General features: G+C 36.9%; 1 protein-coding gene across 1 annotated transcript in view; it reads left to right on the top strand.

Moving 5' to 3' along the window:
- si:dkey-215k6.1 (transmembrane protein 132C) overlaps positions 1–18,799 on the top strand; it is a 269,137-nt gene extending 250,338 nt beyond the window's left edge. The window contains exons 8-16 of the mRNA XM_063489390.1: positions 2,393–2,456; positions 2,668–2,799; positions 3,462–3,539; positions 6,395–6,457; positions 7,039–7,167; positions 10,833–10,961; positions 11,187–11,486; positions 12,467–12,741; positions 13,994–18,799. Coding sequence (XP_063345460.1) covers positions 2,393–2,456; positions 2,668–2,799; positions 3,462–3,539; positions 6,395–6,457; positions 7,039–7,167; positions 10,833–10,961; positions 11,187–11,486; positions 12,467–12,741; positions 13,994–14,606 — 1,783 coding nt within the window. The 3' untranslated portion in view covers positions 14,607–18,799. The remainder of the gene's footprint in view (positions 1–2,392; positions 2,457–2,667; positions 2,800–3,461; positions 3,540–6,394; positions 6,458–7,038; positions 7,168–10,832; positions 10,962–11,186; positions 11,487–12,466; positions 12,742–13,993) is intronic.
- Positions 18,800–21,114: the final 2,315 nt, after the last annotated feature.

Here is a 21,114-nt window from a genome sequence, read left to right on the forward strand (position 1 = left end):
TAAAACAACAAAATAATTAAAAAAAAAATCTATCTGATCGAGAAATCACTCATCTTTGGAAAAGAGAGTTTATTACAGAGAAATGGCTCTTTCCAAAATTAAAGCTATACTATACGCTTCTTCTGGGCTATATTCTCAGCAGCATATTAAACATATCAGGTCCCCATAAGGAGAATCATGTGCTAACGGCTGTCTAAATGACTCGGGTAAAGTTTGTAGCATGCGTGCTTGTTGTTTTTGTCTGCTTCCACTTGTCTTTGCACTAGGATGATGTCAGCGTAAATGTGCAGTCATATTCGTTGTGTTCCCACTAGTGTTGTCAGCGTTAATCTCGTTAAAATGACATTAACGCCATAACGCTGCAAATCTCCATTAACGAGTTACCGCGGATCGCCCCGTGCGTGGGGCTGGACGGCGTCAACGCGTTAACAAGCAAGCTAACTGCGCTAACTGATATGTTTAATATGCTGCTGAGAATATAGCCCAGAAGAAGGGTATAGTATAGATTTTATTTTGGAAAGAGCCATTTCTCTGTAATAAACTCTCTTTTCCAAAGATGAGTGATTTCTCGATCAGATAGATTTATTTTTTTTAATTATTTTGTTGTTTCAGCAACATTACATTTAAAAACTGTACTTTTGAGTTAAAATATATATTTATAATTTTAATAAATGACAAATTAAAAAGGCATGAACATTTTTTTGTATCGAAAAAATATCGAACCGTGACACCAAAGTATCGAACTGAACCGAACCGTGAATTTTGTGTATCGTTGCACCCCTAATATATATGTAAATACACTACAGCTTACAATGCCATATTTTCCAAATTCTCTCAAAGCTGAACCAAAGGTATATCACTTTTAATTTGCAGACTGACAATATTGTTTATTCCTACCAGTGTTACAAAGCACATAACAGGATGTTAAAAATGGAAATTGGGTGTTTCTTGCCAAAACTTACATTGGCATTAATGTCTACATGGAAGTTTTCATCGTTTACATAGCTTTTAATGATTCCAAGTATCATTATGCTTTCGTGCTTCTATCTTTGATTGTGTATTTGTATGACAGGTATGTGTGTTTGTGTGTTTTATTCCTATTTCTCATCTTGCCACCCTTCCATTTTGTTCTGCTGGGCCTATTTTTCAATTTTGGCAATTTCTGCTCACGCAGCCACCAAGCCGTGTGCACAAACACACCTCCATCTCCCCAAACCACTATCTGACAGAGTGAAACACAAGCACTATTAGGTAGACACATTCACACAGACACATGTGCAACTGGGGCACTGGGTAATGGAAAGAAAATACCTGTAATATTACCTGAGTTTCATAGGTACTGCAAAGATATAAGACACAGATGCAGTCCTCTGTGTGTATATTCTTGTGCGATTATATGATCCTATGTGTGCCTGTATATGGTCAATGATAGATTTCACAGAGGCAGGCAAAGGAGAAAGAATGTGTGTTTATTTGCGTCCTTCTGAGATAAAAATACATTTTCATTTAGAGACGAATCGAGACAAGTTGCCTTCTTGTTTTTTAGTATTGAAAAATTAGTACATTCATAGTATATTTTATATTTCTTATGTTTTATTTCATTAGATTAGATCTGATTTAATTAATGACTACTGTATTTTTCTATATTCTGCAAAAGAAAGAAATAATTAAGAAGAAAGACATGCAGCTGTCTTAGCGGTGCTATTTATTAGTAGATTGCTGCTACTAGATTAAAAACACAAAATACAAAAAAAAAAATCCTTGTTCCATTGACCAATATTTTTAAATACAAATATAATAATTTGGTTAGGTTTTTTATTTTTTACTTTTTGATACCATATGAAAGCAGAAGAATGTAAAGTTTAAAGAATCCAAGTTAAATTGAGTCAAAAAATAATCCTGTTTTGATTCAGTAGTGTTTCAAATGTAGTTCTGCTCAAGACTCTATTAAATCCCCTAGTTATAGTGATTTTTACATATGTTGTTCCATTTCATTTTTTCTGAAAGTATCAAGACCCTCTTATAATGTAAAAGATTTTTGATGTTGTTTATAACGTTACAAAGAATCATTTCTATAGTTTGGATCTACTGCTTCGGAAAAAATTGCCCAACAGATAGTATTACACAAGAATAGAAAATTGACCAGTTACGTTTAAAATATTTTGACCATCCTAGTCTTATTACAAGTGCTTAATGTTCAAGTAAAGTGTTTAAATGTGTTAAATGTAGATTAGAGACTCAAGTGTCCTTTATTTGGCTTAAAGTTTAACCTGAAGATGAGTACATCAGCTGGAGCTGAGAGGAGAGAGGAAAGGGGACATTTAATTACTGGATAATCTCACCATCCCTTCATTTTATTTCTTTCTTCCTTATTTATTTCTTTTCTTTTCAGACCCACCAGAGACAGTGAAGATGATGAGGACGATGACAGAAAGGGCAAAGGCTGCACCCTACAGGTATCATTTGATTGTAAATCAGGATTGTTTACGAGTGATCACAACTCTTTTAAAGGCAGTTTAATCTGAATAATATCTGCCTAAACACTGAGTTATTGATACTGAGTTGTACTTCTGTGCCATGTTTTTGTTTAATCACAAGCATTGAAGTAAGAGTCTGTTGTGCACTTTAGCATCAGAGTCTGAATTTGGCCTTGTTCTAACCTTTCAGTACCAGTATGCTCTGGTGCGGGTCCTCACTCATTTTGTCGCAGAACCGTCTGACCCAGGTGGAGAGATGGTTTACATGCTGGGTGCTGACTGGCAAGTTGATATCACTCATTTGGTCTTGGACCAATTAAAGGTGGGTATACACAAATGCTCACAAACAGTACCCTTCTATTCACTAGCAGATCATGGCTTCTTCACAAAGGAATAGTTTAACATTTTGGGATATAAATTATTTGCTCACAGCTATGGGCAGTGACACTTTCTAATAAGTACTTGTAAGGTGGCTTAATATACAGACAGTGCAAAACACATGTCCTGATTTTTTGCATTTACAGATGAACTGTGTGAACAACTGTGGCACCTACACATTACACCTACAGGAGCTTCTCTGCCATGGAAACCCATGGCATGAAGCTCCCAACACACACTTTTTGTGCTGATGTTAAGAAGGTTGCGACCTCTGCAGTTACTGAGTCAGCAGAGCTTTTACACACTATGCATCTCAGCACTCAGCAGCCCTACTCTGTAATTTTACATGGTCTGCCACTTTGTACCTGAGCTGCCACTTGGTAATAATATCATTTACAGTTGATTGTGGTATATCTAGGAGGATAGAAATTTCACAAATTGACTTGGTACAGCAGTAAATTGTATCAGAGTATCACACTGGAATGGGACTGAAAACACCTGAATTCAAAAATTAAGAGATGCACCCAATAGTATATTAATGTTGTAATTCTTTCTAAACAATAAATAATGTATCATTTGACTGCCTCCTGTTTCTGTATTCTGCAGATAGAAGAGCCTCGCATTGCCAGATTAATAGATGGACGAATCGTAATCGGGCGGGACCTGGGACACACCAATATACAGGTATTCTTTGCTCGCTTCATCACTAAAAGTGCAACGCATCTCTTCCCCTTTAATTGTAACTAAGCTGGTTGATATTATAAGCTCTAACACCAAAAGAACCCTTTCTGCTTACTGAAGTCTATATTCATCCCTATAGTAAAGTTAAGAAACTGACTGCAGTGGGTCATTTACTCATCGTACAGTATTTGAAGTATATATAGAAAAAAAGAAAAGAAATTCCACAAGCAATGAATTCACTGCTTTTTACAAAGTCCAGAAAAAGACAGTTGAAAAAACTCATTATGTCAAGCGCAGTGTAATTTGGCACTTCACATTACAGCCATAAGTACTCCGGTGATGTAAACACTATCCCGTTCCTCATATATAAGCCTCCCCTGCTAGCTTGTTATACAATTAGCCACAATTAAATGTTGAATTTGGCCCTGACATCTCAGTGTGATGTTCACAAATTATACACATATACACACTGAACACAGTTGTGCACTTTCTGCATTCCAATGAGCCTGGCCATTGTAACTCAGTGTGACAGTGGAGGATAGTTCTGTGGCTTATTCTGTTATTTACTTATGCACGGTTATGTAGCAGAACTAAAGCAAAACCACCAAATGTTTTGCAGTCCTCATCAGTGTCGTCTTATATTGTTTTCTGTTCTCTCTTGCGTACGTCACATATATAGAAATTATGTATTTTTATGGTCGCATTCATTACTGTGTTGAAGAGTATGTTTCACATCCGTTAACAAGTAAATAAAAATGGTTGGAGTGAAGTTCAGTGCACAAGTGGCATGATTTTTGGTAACAGCTGGGTGTGTATTAGCAGGGGACTTCTGCATTAATGTATGCACAAGCACACACACACACACACAAACACACACATATACAGCTGTGGACCGTTTGGGAGCCAGGATAGAGAATTTACCGAGAATTCCCACTGAGATGCCAGAGTCGACAGGCATCATTTGATAGTTTGACATTTCAATTTTAGCCCCCAGCTCTGTCTTCCTGAGTCTCGCTTCTTCCTCTTTTTCCCGTCTCTCTTTCCTTTCTATCCCCAGTCTCTCTTTCTCACCCTGTTATTCTCTGCCGGTCTTGAGGAGCAATCCCAGAGCCGTCAGTCATTGCATTTTGTTACCTTGCTGAGGGTGGGATTAAGTTTGACGCCCTGACACATTTGCTGCGAGATTGTCTTTGTACACCAATCAGATCTGCCTGTCCTCTTGTCGCTGGGCGAAGTAGTACACTACAACATGGGCCCCCTAATCTCTATCAGTGTCTGTCTGCTGTTCCCCCTCTTCATCTGTACCCCAATCTTTTTCATCCTCCTTCTTTCTGCCCCTTTCACTTACTGTCCTCCTCTATTTGTCATTGTCCCTCTCCTTCTGACACCTACTCTATTTATTTTTCTCTTGCTTGCTTGCCATCTTACTTACACTGTCCCTTTTTCTTTTCATCCACTCTGTTTTCATTTGAGTTGTCTTTGGTTCTGGGCTTGTTGTCTTAGTTGAATGCTGACACACTGGGGCACAGCTGGAATGCAGACGGGAACACAGTCTGTGTGCATTTGTGCGTAGATGTGTTTTCGTTCCTTAGCGTGTGCTTTGCTGTGTGATGACAGCAGCAGAGTTTCCCTGCGTTTTCTTTACACATGCAATACCAGCACCATCAGCTTTTACAGATCCATGTTTGTCTGTATGTATTTGCATGTGTGTCTAAGACATGCTGTGCAGATTGCAGAAATGAATCAATGACTCATTTGATCAGTCTGTGTGTGTTAACCTCCTAACTACTCAAAGTTTATGTGGCACAATGGTGGCTCTCACTGCTCTTGCACTGACAATGTTAAAATTTCACCTTAAGGAAATATTCATTCAGACAGCAAAAAAGCTGTTTTATGCATTTCTATTGTACATTGTTTTTTACTGTTTGTTCTACAAAAACTGTACTTACTAATGTCCAATTACTTTCACAGCAAATCACAAAAAATAGAAAAAGTATGATTTCCTTGGGGAAAAAAAGAAGCTTTTCTTAAACCTCATTTATTCAGCAAACTTTTTAAAGTTAAAAAATGTTGGGGTTATTTTGGGTTATTTGAGTTTTTAGAAATACCTTCCTTTTATGTCCTGGTAACCAAAGAAATTAAATTCAGTTTCGCATTTAGTTAATGCTTCAAAATTGCTGCTGAATAAAGGCATTACCAAGATGACAGCTGAGTAGCAGGACTTATCAGCAAACATTTAAACAGCTGTAATCTCACCATATTTTCTTGACATTTAGACTTGGTTGAAAAAATATTTGGCATCTGTTGGATGTCATTCAAGAACGTCCTTGGACTTTCTATTTACTTAACAGTTAAAAGAAATTAAATACTCTTGCTTTCAAGAAAATAAGATGCTTAAAGTCATTTGGTTTAGGAGAGAAATTTCTTCACAAAGCAAATAAGAGAGAATGTCCAAAATGACATGAATGTGTTTTTTATGTGAAATGTGAAAACAGATGTGTGTCCAGAAATAGTAGTCTGTGTACATGTAGTGAACACTATGTGTCTGAGTCTGTGTGTCTGAGTAAACCACTGTTTTACAGCGAAACAGCAACATTTGTTCATTTTTGGGGCCATTTGCCATTGACCACTTTTGACAAAATAAATAACATCATTTCATGTAGAATGATTTTCCTATAAGCCACAACATAACCTTGTTCCTGTTATTTATATACTTTTCAAAACTATGAGGCCAAAACTCATATTTCGTTGCTTTTTAACATCTAGCTTTTTTTTCTTTCTTTTTTTTGTCAACCAGTCAAAGGATAGGTGATTTAAACTTAAACTTAAATATGTTTTTGTATTGTCTTTTGTTGCAGGTTCTGTCCCCCTTGTCTGACTCAATACTGGCAGAGAAGACTGTAACTGTATTAGATGACAAGGTAAATATTGCTTTATTATATATATTCTTGAGTCCAATTTAGCAGATTAAAGGTTGTACCAGAGGCCAATATTAAGATTAATTACATCTGAAAGCAAACAACAACCAAAGTTCCTCACAGAGTAAGTAAACACGTGTTTATTAGGGCTGCACCTGTACATAATGAACTCAAATTATGCATATTTATTAAATAATGCAGCATCAGACCATAGCACGGTATACAAAGAGTGTTGTGATTTACCTAAAGTGTAAACTGTATTCTTACTTATAGCATGTTGAATGTCTAAATAATGTCTGATACAAAAGTTGTATGCTTGTAGATTCACTTTTATTTTGTAATTATGCTATATTAATGTATCTGTCTTCCATTATTGATCTAAAGAATTCCAAATGTCCTGAATCTACCCCGTTTTAAAGTGACTGACTTTACATTTTAGGATCATCAATAGAATAACAAACCTTTAAAAGGGGACAAAAACTACAACTTGAACTTTTTTTATATTGCTTCTGTGAATGACTAACACATACATTGTTTTTTTTTTCTTTTCTTTTCTTTTTCTTTTTTTTTTTTTTTACCCGAAGGTCACCATTTCTGACCTGGGAGTCCAGCTGGTTGCATCTCTGTCCCTTAGTTTGAGTCCAAGTCCTGTAAATTCTCAAGCCATACAATTAACAACCACAGCTGCTGACCTGCTACATACACCTAAACAGGTAGGAGATCACTTTACGTCAAGTCTACATCTGCTAAAATTTTAAGATCCTGTTATTCAGATTTACTTCTCGGCCCCAATAAGAAGATGTAGCTAGATGAGTACCCAATTCAAGGTTGCATGGTGAGGGGTGAGCATACCCCAGCTTTCATAGAGCCAGAGGCAGACACACTAAACATAGATGGAATAATTATATAAAAAGAATTTTTTCCTTACGAATATCTGTGATTTTACTCACACATTAAAACATTTCTGCAAGCCATCACATCCTCTCACTTTATCTAGTTTGGACATGTAGCCATGTGATTCACATGCAGACAACTCTCTGCCTTTAGGTTTTCATTACACAAGTGAAATGATGGCCACCATCTTTGCCTGTTCCTCTCTTCACAGTAATTCCCTAAAGGTTGTAATCACAGCTCTTAAATAGTAATTCTGCACTGCGAACACTATCTAGATGCTATCTCTCCCATAATCAGTTTCAAATTAGGGAAATGTAACTTCAAGGCTATAGCAATTACAACAGCTACCGATTACAACAGCCATTTCTTTTTTTAAATGAAACTTCAGGCCCTAAATACAATCCAGTAAAAGAAATTAAATCGCAACAATGAATTTGTCACCTATGTTTACTAACACAGTGAAACTAAAATTGTTATAACATTTTAAAATCTTTTTTAACCCGTCTTTGTCTCCACTTTGATCCATTATATCATCACACATACCCGTTAACACAGTTATTACATGCACATATTTGTACTGTACCGTATTGCCAAGGTACCATTTACTTATTATTCTTGGCTTTTTAATTACATTGCCAAAGTTTATTTTATACCATATGAAGTTATATAGAATATGTTAAGCTCTCTTTATATTTATTTTTGTTTTGTTTGTTTAAAAATTGCCACAACATAAATACCACCCGAGGGCTAGGCAGCTCACCTCAATCAAAATATAAGTGATCCTGCAGTTTATTAAAAATTCAAAAAAGTACTGAATCTAACTCTACATTTGTAAGATTATGTTACCAGGTTATATCACTGCAGTAGTCTTTTTTATTTTTATTAATAAGGAGAGCAAAGCTGTTTGTCAACGTAAATCTGTGAAGCAGGACCATTTAATAGCAAGTTTCCCACATGTGGGACTCATAAAGGTTTATCTTATCTGATCTTATTTATCGGACCTGGCGTCCACATATGTGGACATCACATTTTAGGTTGTCTAGACCAAAATACTAAATTTTGCTCTACAAGGGCCTGATATCCACTTACGAGGACATTATACTGCCACTGTTCAATCGAAATTTAAAACGAATGTCCTCATATGTGGATCTCATTTTTGTCAAAAACAAAAATCAGGTAAAAAATAAAAATCAGGTAATTCTTATTTTTTACATTAATCAGGTCCTAGTCAGCCCAAATAACAAAGAGAAATTAAAAATGCATGTCATGAAAGAGTTTGGGTCTTAGGAGGTTAAGAAAGAAGAAAAATCTTCCTAAAATAGGAAAAAAAAATTTGCTATTTTAATTGAACAGGAAATAGACAAATCAGGGGGAAAAGTGTTTCTGTTCACAAAACAGGTGTTTAGGTTTCAGCTGCCAATACTGAGTATGAAACGTGTTTGTGAAGCAAAGCTTTGCAAACTAACAATTATCAAGGTGGAACATGTAAAATTGTTTGGTTAATTTAAGCTACTTTGAAAATCTAGTTGCAATTGTGTGCAAGAAAATGAACAAACTGGAAAAACTAGGGACCGGGAACACGGGGAAGACCAACAGACAACCTCACACTGAACAAAGGGAGACAGAGGACTTAAATACACAGAAGGAAAATGAGGGAAGTGGAAACACATGGGAAACACAGCTGAAACAAATGAACAAGACGCCACAGGGGAAGCAAAACTAGACACACTGAACATGCAACGCGAGACTATCAAAATAAAACAGGAAACACTGAGACGTATACTGACACAGGAAGAAAGGCGGATGAGAGAGGGAGCGAGGGAACTCGAGAGAGAGGGGACGAGAAAACACAAGAGAGAGAGACATGACAGGCTGGGGAAACATGGAATGACACACAGGAAAGGGTGATGAGACATCATGACAAGACAACATGAAAACTAAACATAGAAGCCCAAAAGATACTCAAAAATAGAAAACCAAAATATTACACACAAAGAAATCACAAAACACCATTAATTACACAAAAGGCTGAGTCAAATGGCTCAAGACTATGACAACATTATGAAAATGCCATATACCAGTAAATAAGACTAAAACGCTACCCTATTGGGTCTTTGACACTTTGTAATATCACTTTACAAGATTTTTTTTGAACTATATGTCATTCTGTTATTAGCTTTCCAATGTTTTGTGCTTCTCCTGATAACATGTTTGAAATTACTGTGGTATTAGATCTGGATAACTACACCGGGCAAAACCTGCAGAAATGTATGGAAGGGGTTCCTAAATGGTTAAATGTCAGCGAAATCTCATGCACTTGATGATTTTACAATCAGACAGCCCTAAGGATTTAGCAGGAACATGCCACAGTCTTTGTGAGCCTGTGAATGTGGACTTTGGGATTGGCCCACAATCACTCACCTTTTAGAAAATACTTTCAGAGTCGAAGAGAGTTGTTCCATCAAGAATTTCACAAGCTTCTACAATAGCATTTAATAATCTCAATGATGTTAAAGTGAACTAGAAAGCATATCTGTGTAGGTTCTAAGCCATCCACGTCATAGTAGTCTAAGGAGCTTGGACTTCTTTAAGTTTCTTGAAATCCATCCAACAGCTTCTTCAGTTCTAAAACCAAATGGTGGACAGTTCCTTTTGCGGAGTTGTCCGTTAAGAGGGTCGCTGACCCACTATTGATCATGTCCCTCATCACTTGGTGTGAAAAAAGGCATGGGTCATTATCAGCAGAGGTTTTGGGTGAAACCATTGTGAGACCTTCCTCACCCTATCATGTGACCTATTTAGATCACCTGATGCAAGATGTGAGTGGGGGTGAGGCACTTGGGAAGGGATCTCAAAACTGCACTGTAGGTGGCAGACAGTTGGTGTCGTAAGCCACATCTTCTGTTCAAAGATGGTCAATCACAGTGGACATAGATGGCCTCTTTCACTACTCACTTCGTTAAATAGAAAACTAAAATGCAGACACTTTTAGAATGGCACGTTGAGTGCATAAAATGTGAACTTTACCAAGGAGCCAACTTGAAACTTACAAGAGTCCAGCAAATATAAAACTGTATGACAAGGCCCATGATAAGAATGTACTGTGATGAACAAAAGCAAGATAGGGCGTTAACAAGACTAAATAAAAGACAAACATAGGAAACATAATAGGAAACAGATCAGAAATCACAGAGACAGGCGAGGAAGTAAAATAAAGCAAGGCAAAAAAGAAGAAAGAGGGAACAGCCAATAAAAAGCAAAGACTCTTTGTTGATGTCAGTTATCTTAGCTTGAAATATCAGATGGCAACATTCTTTCTATCTTGTGCAAAGAAAAAGTATCAGTGATAGATATTCTCTTTGATCTTCTTTCGTAAAAGGTCACAAGAAGTTCAACCAGTGTCATTAAAATACATTTTAATGATTGGATGAACTATTTAAAAGCTTCAGTTGTAATTCTGCAGGTTTTTTTTTCCCTTTTTCAGGAAGCTGGGATCAGTGCATGGATCCAGTACAGTGATGGTTCGGTGACACCACTGGATATATATGATCCAAAAGACTTCCTACTTTCAGCTGTCTCACTTGATGAGAATGTAATTTCTGTTACCAATCAGGTACTGGCATCTTCCTTTATATTGTCAGCAGTGCAAAGGTAAAACTGCATAAAGAAGTGACAGTTTTATACATTTGTAGATCATTCTTTTCAGAGCAGAAAGCCCACATTCAATTCAATTCAGTTCAATTTAGCTTTATTTATAGTTTGCAAAGTCATAACAAAAGTAGCCTAAATGCATTTTAAACTGTAAGGTATTAACTTCCACATTCTCTTTGTCATTTAGGAACAGCACTGGCCCATTGTAGTAGCAGAAGGTGATGGGCAGGGGGCATTGTTTCGAGTAGAGATGGTCATCTCTGAAACTTGCCAGAAGTCAAAAAGGAAGAGTGTGCTGGCATCTGGAGTTGGAAATGTTATAGTTAAGTTTGGAGCAAAAAATGACGAAAGAGGAGTGATGGGAAGAGGGGGGCAAGATGATGGTGGAGGGTTGGATAACAGCACCAGTGAACAACGGACAAAAGATGGAGGAGAGTGGAAATCTAACAGTGCAGCAGTGGACCGAGAGGAAGGAGCCATGAGGAAGGTATGGAAAAAAAACAATAATAAAACTGAGGAAAGGATATTTTTAAGAGTATTTTCCTTAAACTGTAGTTTTAGCGTGTACTCACATTAGATAAACACATTTAATCATCAAAGTTTAGTTTCTTTAAGTAGTGTAATCACTGTGAGTGGTTGTTAAGTACACCTTCTCGGTCCAGGGCATCCCAGTATGTCACACATATAGTCTGATCATTATCCATGCCTAGCACAGAGCCCCCAATGTTTCCTGCCTCTGTGAAAATTGCTGTGTTAAATATAGTAAATAACATAACTTTAATGCAGAGAGGACAATATGTCGCTGCTTCCGCGATTAAGCCACAAAGGAATTAAATAATTAACCTGAATGTTGTGAAAGAGCAGAGCTGATGCTGAAGCAAACTCATGTATATAAGAGGGGTACACAACGTATGCAAATATGCTTGTTTGCAGTCCCCTAAAAAAAAAAAAAAGCATGTAGTTCAACAATAAATGACGTTATGGTACGATGATTGCTGACTGGTAGGAAAGTATACTAGAGCAGGAAAGGAAGCAAGTGTGGAGTTCATCATAGATTGGTAAAGCATGAAAAAACATGAAAGACCATCAAAACAACATGAAAAGCGCAGACAGTGGACACTTATTGTTTGTAACACCTGGTTTTCCTTCAGTTCTTTATATGTTATGACTTTACGCTCTTCTTTGTGACTGGCTGAAGGACCAACAACAGCTCAAGAAAGAATAGCCTGCAGATTAACCATTCATGGCATTGCCCAAAAGTGACACTACAAAATGTAGACTCTTCATAGAAGCAATGCAAATGCATGAAAAAGTCATTAAGCACAGTGTGCGAGCAGGCCAGCAGGAGAATGGGGAGAGGGAGTCAGTCTTGTGTAATAAAGCCGTATTTACATGAATCCAAATGAATATACAAAATCCACATAATTTAACCATTTACTATATCTGTGTTTTCATTTCCATTTTCAGGTTAGCTCAACAACCAAGAGTACAGTAACCCATCGTGCTTCAGGTGGCAAAGGTGCTGGTGGTGGCAGCAGCAGTAGTCGTGGCAGTGGCCCCAGCCAACCAGGCGACTACAGTAGCTACCCAGCACCAGTGGAGGTACCGGGGACTGGAAACAGTGAGCTAACCCAGCCCACTAGAGGCCTGTCAGACCTGGAGATTGGGATGTATGCCCTTCTGGGAGTATTCTGCCTGGCAATACTGGTTTTTCTCATCAACTGTGTCAGCTTTGCTTTCAGGTAAAAAAAAACAAAAAAAACCCCCTGAAAACCTAAACATGTTACTCAGCAACAAAACATGATGCACATTAAATACTAAGGCACGTCCATTATGGTTAGTTAATATATGGGTGGAATATAATGTGAAACTGAAAGGATCTATGAACCAAAAAGCTGGTTTTGACAGGTAATCTGTATGGGCCTAATATGCCCATATTAGGTGACCATTGTCTATTGGAGGATTAAAATTTAAGCCAGATCAATGTCTTGTACATAGCCTTTAAGTTAAAACCTGCAAGAAAGCTTATTCATTGCAAACAATATTTAATGATAGGCATAAACAGCTTTGCTCAACCACATTATTTTGTGAGAGAAACCTTTTGAGAGGAGTCAATTGAAAATAAAACAATTTCAAGTGTAGAGATTGTTGTCTGATTTTCAAGATCCCATTGATGCACTCATTCTTTACTTTTTAGAGAGGTAACTACTGCTCCAGTCAGGAGTGAAATATTCATATCAACAGGCTAGTTTATTAGAAACACATATCACTGAGCCTAAACAATTATAAAAAAGAATAAATAAATAATGAATTACCCTTACAATAGCAGGAATGTTCAATGAGCTTATTTTACCTGTGATAAGACTGCATCCTTCCAGTCATCCTTCCTCCCCCTTTAGCCTCTAAAATCAGCTGATCAATATTTTCACGACAAATGCAGTAATCAGTTATCTGTTCTTTTCTGATTCTGTCCTCTCCTTTTTGTTTTAAAATGGCAGAGAACATTAACTGCTCTGTGGCTTATTAAGTGATCAGTGGAAAGCAGCGGTGGTTGGCACAAAAATCCAGCATACCTCTCAGATAAATGTTTTTGTATTAAACATGTTTTATCTTCTCATATCCTATTGCTATTTTGTGTGGATTTTAAGAGACAAATCACAAGTGACTCTCACCAAATGTAAGTTGATAGTTCCCAGCAACCCCAAACTGGTTAAGCAGTTGAGAAAATGGATGGATGGATAACAGACCCGTGATGCATCACTCTTTGTTTTGCTAGTACCATGAAAACCTAAAATTGGACTTAATTCTCCTTCAAATTTTCTTGAACTTTTTAGTGATATTTTGATGGGGTAAAATCCCCAACTTTTATCTGAGTATTAATTTTTGCAGTCAGTCCTTATATTGTCTGATAATGCCTATAGATTATAGTCATGAAACTGCATCTGTTTAAATTTTTACCTCCATTGATGATTTATTATGAATTTTCCTCTGCAGATACCGTCACAAGCAAGTCCCAGTTCTAGAGGCAGGAGGCAACATGAACCATGCCCACGACTGGGTGTGGCTTGGCACTGAGGCTGACCTTTTAGCAGACCACTCTGACCAATGCCAGGGTGGCGTGCCGGATGAGTGCACCACCATAATTGACCGCAATGAAGGGGGCTACGAGGAGAACAAGTATCTACTGAATGGGGCTGGTAACACCTTGGTAATGGGCATGGGCACTATAAGTGGGAGCGGTGGCAGAGGTGGACATCGGGGTGTCACCCATGGACAAACCTTGCCTAGATCCATTCCAGAATCGCATCAGTGCCTTTCAGCAATCACTACTGGTGGCAAAGATGCTACAGGTCAAAAGGAGCATCTGAATAATTCCCCCCAAGCCACAGCTGCAGCTGCTGTTGCAGCGGCCAAACGCAAACGCGTCAAATTCACATCTTTTGCCACTGTTCTGCCCAATGATAATTCAGGTGGTGGCCCATACACCAACTCATCAGTCCTGGTGACGAATGGGAGTGAAGATGATATCAAGTGGGTGTGCCAGGATATGGACCTAGGTCAGTCTGAAATCAGAACCTATATGGAGAGGCTACAAGACAATCTGTGACTGATGGGAAAGAAACTGAGAAATGGCGGGGCAGAGGATTAGTACAGTAGGGGGAGAATGGACAATGAGTACAATTCACCTATAATGCCTTTGCAGTGGATATATGGAGGGAGAATGGGAGGGATATAAGAAGCGTGAAGGGAACATAAAGTGTGATGATGTGTCTGGAAGAGTATCTAAGAGACATTGTGTTGGGTTGGGGACGCTTACATTTAGCATCCCTTAGGCTATGAAAAGCATCACTAGCTCACACTAAAATTAATGGTAGCAAATAATAAATAACTTTGAGTTTTTTTCTGTTTTATTTATTGTGAAAATATTAGTGTAAAAATCAATAATAAAGTCACTATTGTTTTAAATGTTTACTTTCAGAAAATTAGTAAACCATTGTATAGATACTTACAGTAAATTCAGGGTACGTTATTGGACAGACATTTGTAAGCCACTTTACATTTAAACGAGGATGGGAAGGACTTACATCATGTCCTGCCTTCAGAAGTCTTTTTTACTCGTGTGGTATATTGCCAACCTTTGCTGTGGCCGTTGACTAATCATTGATCTACTTTTGATATACAAACATTTACCTGCCGAGTCTGCAGAATGGTTACGTAATGAGTTCTCTGACGAATATGTGTTGTTGGTTTATCATGTGACCCATTTCTTATGGCATTTCTCATAAGTAACATGTGAAATGTAATAAATATATATAGTCCAAGTACTCAACTAGAAATTCAGGCATTTTGCAGTTACTAGTGGGAATTGCCATTCAGCTCTGTATTCAGGCAAATGTGCTCTTTCTTGAAACAACAGAGTGTCCTGAGAGTTGGAAAATGATATCTCTTACAAAAGACTGTTTCTCCCTTGGATCCAAGACAGAGGCATTTATTCTTGCACAATTACAAACAGGAAAGGACATTAGCCATATTTGAGGCTGATTTTCTGTTTTCCCTGCAGCCAATGATGGCTTTCTCCCTCTATCCAGAATCACTCCTGTCATCCCCTGGCCCATCTCCTTGTCTGTGATTGGACAACAGTAGAACATTTGTGAAGTTAAAAAAAAAAGAAAAATACACACACAGTGAAACACTGAGTGTAAGGGGACTGACTGAAATGTCTCATATTAAAAAAAAGGAAGTGGTTGGGCTTTGCAAAGCCTGACTGAGCACCTAATAATGAAGATTATTAAAAAAATGTACCACATAGGCAACCAGACAGACAGGAGTACCTACAGTGTTGAACATTGAGATAACAGGATGTACTGAATGACATGTGAATGGATAATGATAATGGAATGGATACCTGACGAACAGATATGGATACGTACCAGCTTGTTGAACATTATTATGAATATATTGTTTTTTTTCCTTTTGTTTGTCCTTTTTGATAAATAGAAGGTTTTTATGTTTTTCTTTGTTATGTTTTTCCCTAATTTGGGAAGATATTAACTGTAGCTTTTTATTTCAGAGATTTATTAAGATTTAAGAATATATGATCCTTTTTTTCCTTCTAGATACCTATTTATTTGAAATCATGTTTGAGAGGGTGAGGAAGGAATGACAGGGCAAGGACAAAGACTGAAAGTAATAGGCCTGCTGGTGAATGATAGCACATAAAAGAATAAGTGGAAAGAAGGACTCAGAACAGGCAAAGGTTGCCTCACCTTCGTTAAGCTCAGGTGACGAGTCATGAAGAACCGACAATAAAAAAGGAGAACTGTACGATGTTAAGATTGCAATATTTATTTATAAATGTGTTACTGTTTCAGAGTACACTGTATGTTGTAAATAAATAAACATGCTTCAAAGTGCTTGTGAATAAGATTGCAGGCCACTAGCCAACAACTTGGTGATATTTTGTACATTTTACAGTGCAAATATGGTACACAATACTATCTACCACCACAATGTGAAAGTGATCTTATGGGTTCTTTTTTTCTAAAGATGTTCCGGTCTTTACTTCAAGTATTGAATGAGTTCTTGTCTTTGTACAGGGTAGAAGTCAGTTTACCTCTGTGAGATGTAAAAATGGAGGCCATTACACTCAAAATTGTTTGAGAACGGCGAGTCTCAGAGGTCCATTTAGGAAAGCAAATTAAACCAACTGTCACAATGTTTTTTTAGTGGGCTCATTCAATTGAAAACAAGGGCATAATTTTGATTACTAAAGGCATCTCTATTTTCAATCATTTGTTAAACAAGAAACATTTGAAAAATACACGCTGGCATCAAAACACAAATGATTGGGTCTGAAATGGAAAGAATTGGGAATAAAAAGAAAATGCAGTGTAAACAGACACAGATAAGAGACCTGAGCTGATGCCAAATGGGGAATAAAATTTGCCGTATGGCCTCCACCAAAGCAATAGATATTCTGACTGATGATGACAACTATACTGTATGTTCTGGACACATTACTGTATCTATCCTACTCTGCTCTCCGATGTAGTTATAAGACTGCTGTGCTCCAAAGGAACAGTCAAATGGATCCTAGTTCAATAGTTGCTTAAGGTATAAGTGTAGCAATGCTCTCAGTTGAAAAATCTTTCTTAAATTGCTGTGAATGTATTCATACTTTACAGCTTTGGAAATCCATTTTACCTACTTTTATTTAAAAAAAAAAAAATGGATGTCAACTTAAAAAAATACAAGGCTATTTTTGAGAGACTGCAGATTGGGTATTTCAGCTTGCACTGTATTTGATATCAAAGAAAGAAATACACTGTAAAAAAAAAAGATAACAATGTCAGCAAAAACCACAATGTACAACACGCTTATTAAACTACTGCTAACTTGTCCTGAGAGAAATAGTTTTTAACTTATTTGCCTTTACAAATATCAGAGATAACCTCTCTAATATTGTCTGGTCTTTACCTCATCATATAAAGCACCTTGAGATGGCTGTTATTGTGATTTTGCTATATAAACTGAATCAAGTTCAATTCAATTGAAATGAAATAAATTAACTGCCACAACTGGTAGCGTCTAGAGTTAACTCATGTTTGGTGCCACTGGTAACATTGCACAGATTTAGGCAGAATTGTAAATGCAGAATCAAGATAACTTTTTAATTTCGTTCTTCTCAGCAGTCATCTTTATTGGTAAATTAATGCCTTATATCATATGGCAATTAGTTTTTTACAGATTATTCATTTATTTTTTGTTTTGTTTCTCGTACTTGCACATACTACTAAGATGATTCGGTGTCTTTTACAGTCAATATTCAACATGATGCTGCACAGGAATAGTTGCCTTATTTTTCTGACAGAAAATGAGCACTGCTTTGTTTTCAGAAAAGTGGTCTAACTCTGCAGATGTCCCTTGCCATTTCAAATCTTGCTAGAACATTCCAACATAGTATCAGTCGTAGACAGTATAAAAGATGGTTGTAGCTTCTGGGTCGTGGAATATGAAGCCAATGCAGAAGTGCCTTAAACCTAAAGTATACTCTGTCACAAGGCCACCAGATGACAATAGCTGTTCTTGCAGAGACTTTATTTTCTTATATAAGTCTTCTGGAAAAATGGCTTTCTGTTTTGACCTGTTTTGATCTGTCTTGACCCGATGTGTTTATGAACTTAGTCGCTCATTTTGGGTCGCATTGAATGCAAAAAAATAAACCTGTTTTATAAAATCTTGGTCATTTAAAAAAAAAAAAAAGAGTATTATCCATGGTATTCTGCCATCAGGCTCACTGCCTAAAAATCTATCAATTATAAGTCATTATTCAGTGAGGAAATCACATTTCTTTAAAACCAAGAAATGGCACAATAAAAGCACTAATCTTAAGGCTTCATAACCAGTGGATTACATCATAGTAACTACTTCCACCTTTTACACTGGCTGTGATACCAGTAAAGTTGTTTTCAGACCAGTCCACATGACTTCTAAAAATATGCATTTAAAAAAACTATTTCTCTTTGATAAAGCCAACTGATAGCAGTAGATCAAGCAAGCAAAAACATTCTTTTATAGCAGGTACATTTGACTGCTGAAAAATCCAACCTCACCGGAGCAGGTTAGATTTTACAAAATCTATTACACTGTTATATAGTCACACATGGGCAGCAGTTTAATATACTACAGAGTAGAGGAGGTACTAGCAGACATGAGCCCTAAAGTTGCTTTTTTTCCCTTTTAATTATTATTATTATTATTTTTTCTTTTTGCCTATTGTCATTGTTTAAAATTGGTTAATGGAAGCTAATAAAATCCCATAACCAAAAAACTGGCCGACTGCTCCTTGTTTTGTTTATTCTTCCATTTATCTATCTATTTCTGCAAAATAAATCAATTAATTACTTAAACTAAAAAAAAATAAAAGCCTTTGGTTTTTTAACACGATAATATCATGATTTTACTCATACTGCAAAAGGCATGCACACGTACAAAGAGAAACACACCATTTTTTTTTTTTTAATCCTGTATTTAAACCTCTCGTGGGGCAAAGAAAACAGGAATTTAGCCTTTTATTCAAGCAATAAATGTCCATTTTCCAAAACACAGATTTGGTCTAAACTGAGATTTAGATGAAGGTTTTTTTTTTTTTTTGCACTTTATTTAATTTTTCTGCTTAGTTAGGGCTAGGCGTAAACCATGATTTGGAAAACTGTCTGTTATTGGGATTGTCTAAAATGTGATACGACACTAATCAAGTCTCATGCTCTTGGACTTAAAAGATTGTCTAAAACTCTTGCTTGTGGATGATTGTATAAAGTGGTGTAAAACAGCAAAAAAAGCAATTTATAGACAAAAAAGAAAGCGCAAAGCATGTTTGTTTTGGAAAATCTTTAGACAAGGTTTACAGTCCTACTCTTCTCATTTGTACTTGTGCAAAAGGTTAGTCAGCCATTTTGTCTGAACAAATCAGATCAACAATATCCATTATTTAATTAGGAATGAGCAGCTCCATCACAGACGACTCAAAGCTACAAAAACAAAATTCACTGATTAGCATTCCTTGGATCAGAGACGGGAATAAATGAAAGCACATGGTAAAATCTTTAGACTTTTGTGATTATGCAGGTCAGAGCAGACTCAGTTCTGTTCTTTGTCTAATGGACTCAGTGTCTGGTAGCTTTTGATATGGATGGGGGTTGATAAGAATTTAGCAATTCCGATTCCATTATCAGTATTGCTTATTGTTCCAATTCCTTATCAATTTTTATTGGGTTCTCATTGGCTCCACTTTGATAGTGACCATCATTGCCAAGCAGCATATCAAAGGCATTACATTCATGCAATTAACTGCATGCTGTGTGGTTAAATGTTGGTACATGTTGGAGGTATTTCCCTTCTTTGCTGTCATTAGTGTTAGGTATGCTAAATGAAAACCAGCACAAAGGCACCACAAAACAATCACCACAGTGATTCTGCTGTACAAACATAAACAGGTAGAAATGGAGGCTGCAGCTTGACTGCTCATCAGTTTGTTACCTGTTGAAGTTCAAGGTCTGACTGTTGGGTTGGAGTCAGCAAACACGCAGCTTTAACGTCACTCTGAGTTCTTGGTTAGCTTAGCATTAGCATGCTGTCTGTGCAGATTCGTGCAAGGAGTCAAAGTTGTGTTAGCAGTATAATGCAGCTGTTTCTGTCCTAGATGCTGTTTCCACTTTACCATCACGCTCTCATCCTTTTGTGCAATAAAAATTAAAAGTTATTATGCTCGATTTGCAACAGCTGAATGCATCGAGAATGGGTTCTTAGGAGTCAGTTAGGAATTACTGTGTGGAATTACTGAAATTATTTTCCTCTATCTTTCTTTTCATGAAGCAGATAAGTGTCAGATGATTACATTTTATTAAGTGATGATTGTACCCAGAGGCCAACTGATTCTTTGAGAACCTTTAGTAACTTTAGTAGGGGGTCTAATCACATACCATTTCTATAAGCTGCCCTTGGGAGGACCAGCAGGAATTTTGATGATGTAGAGGCATTTACACCCAAAGTTAATTAAGATAAAGGTTTGTATAACAAATATATTTGAAATTAGAGTTGTATGATGAAATATACATTTGATCTCAAATACTTATAATGTATTTATGACTTTATTGCCACTCTGCTGCTCTAATAATCCTCAGAGCAAAAAAGGTTACTGGCTTTATTCCTTGTGGCTGTGTAGGTTTCCTCAGGTACTCCAGTACTCAATAACCATTCAAAAGAAGCATAGTGTGCCTGGAAATAATAAAATCCTGACTCACTCACACAGTTTCTGTACCTACCATGGTAGGTGGTGTCTTGCTTTTGTCAGTTGTGCAACATAATGATACCCATGGATAAAGAGGACTCATAAATTATTTTCCCTTATTTTTCTACTAGCTTTTACCTGTAAGGCTTATTGTACTGACTTGAAAGAACTCTACTTACAACTGTTTTAAAAAGTGTAAGTAGGTGGTAGATGGACATTTGTTTCAACTCATTGCTCTACACTATTAAAAAAAAAGTAGACCTGAAATGTGTCCAAAATATTACCACCATAAACTAAATTTCTAGGGTATCAAATCCTGCCAATT

Source organism: Pelmatolapia mariae, linkage group LG12 (genome assembly GCF_036321145.2).
Source record: "Pelmatolapia mariae isolate MD_Pm_ZW linkage group LG12, Pm_UMD_F_2, whole genome shotgun sequence".
Lineage (NCBI taxonomy): Eukaryota > Metazoa > Chordata > Actinopteri > Cichliformes > Cichlidae > Pelmatolapia > Pelmatolapia mariae.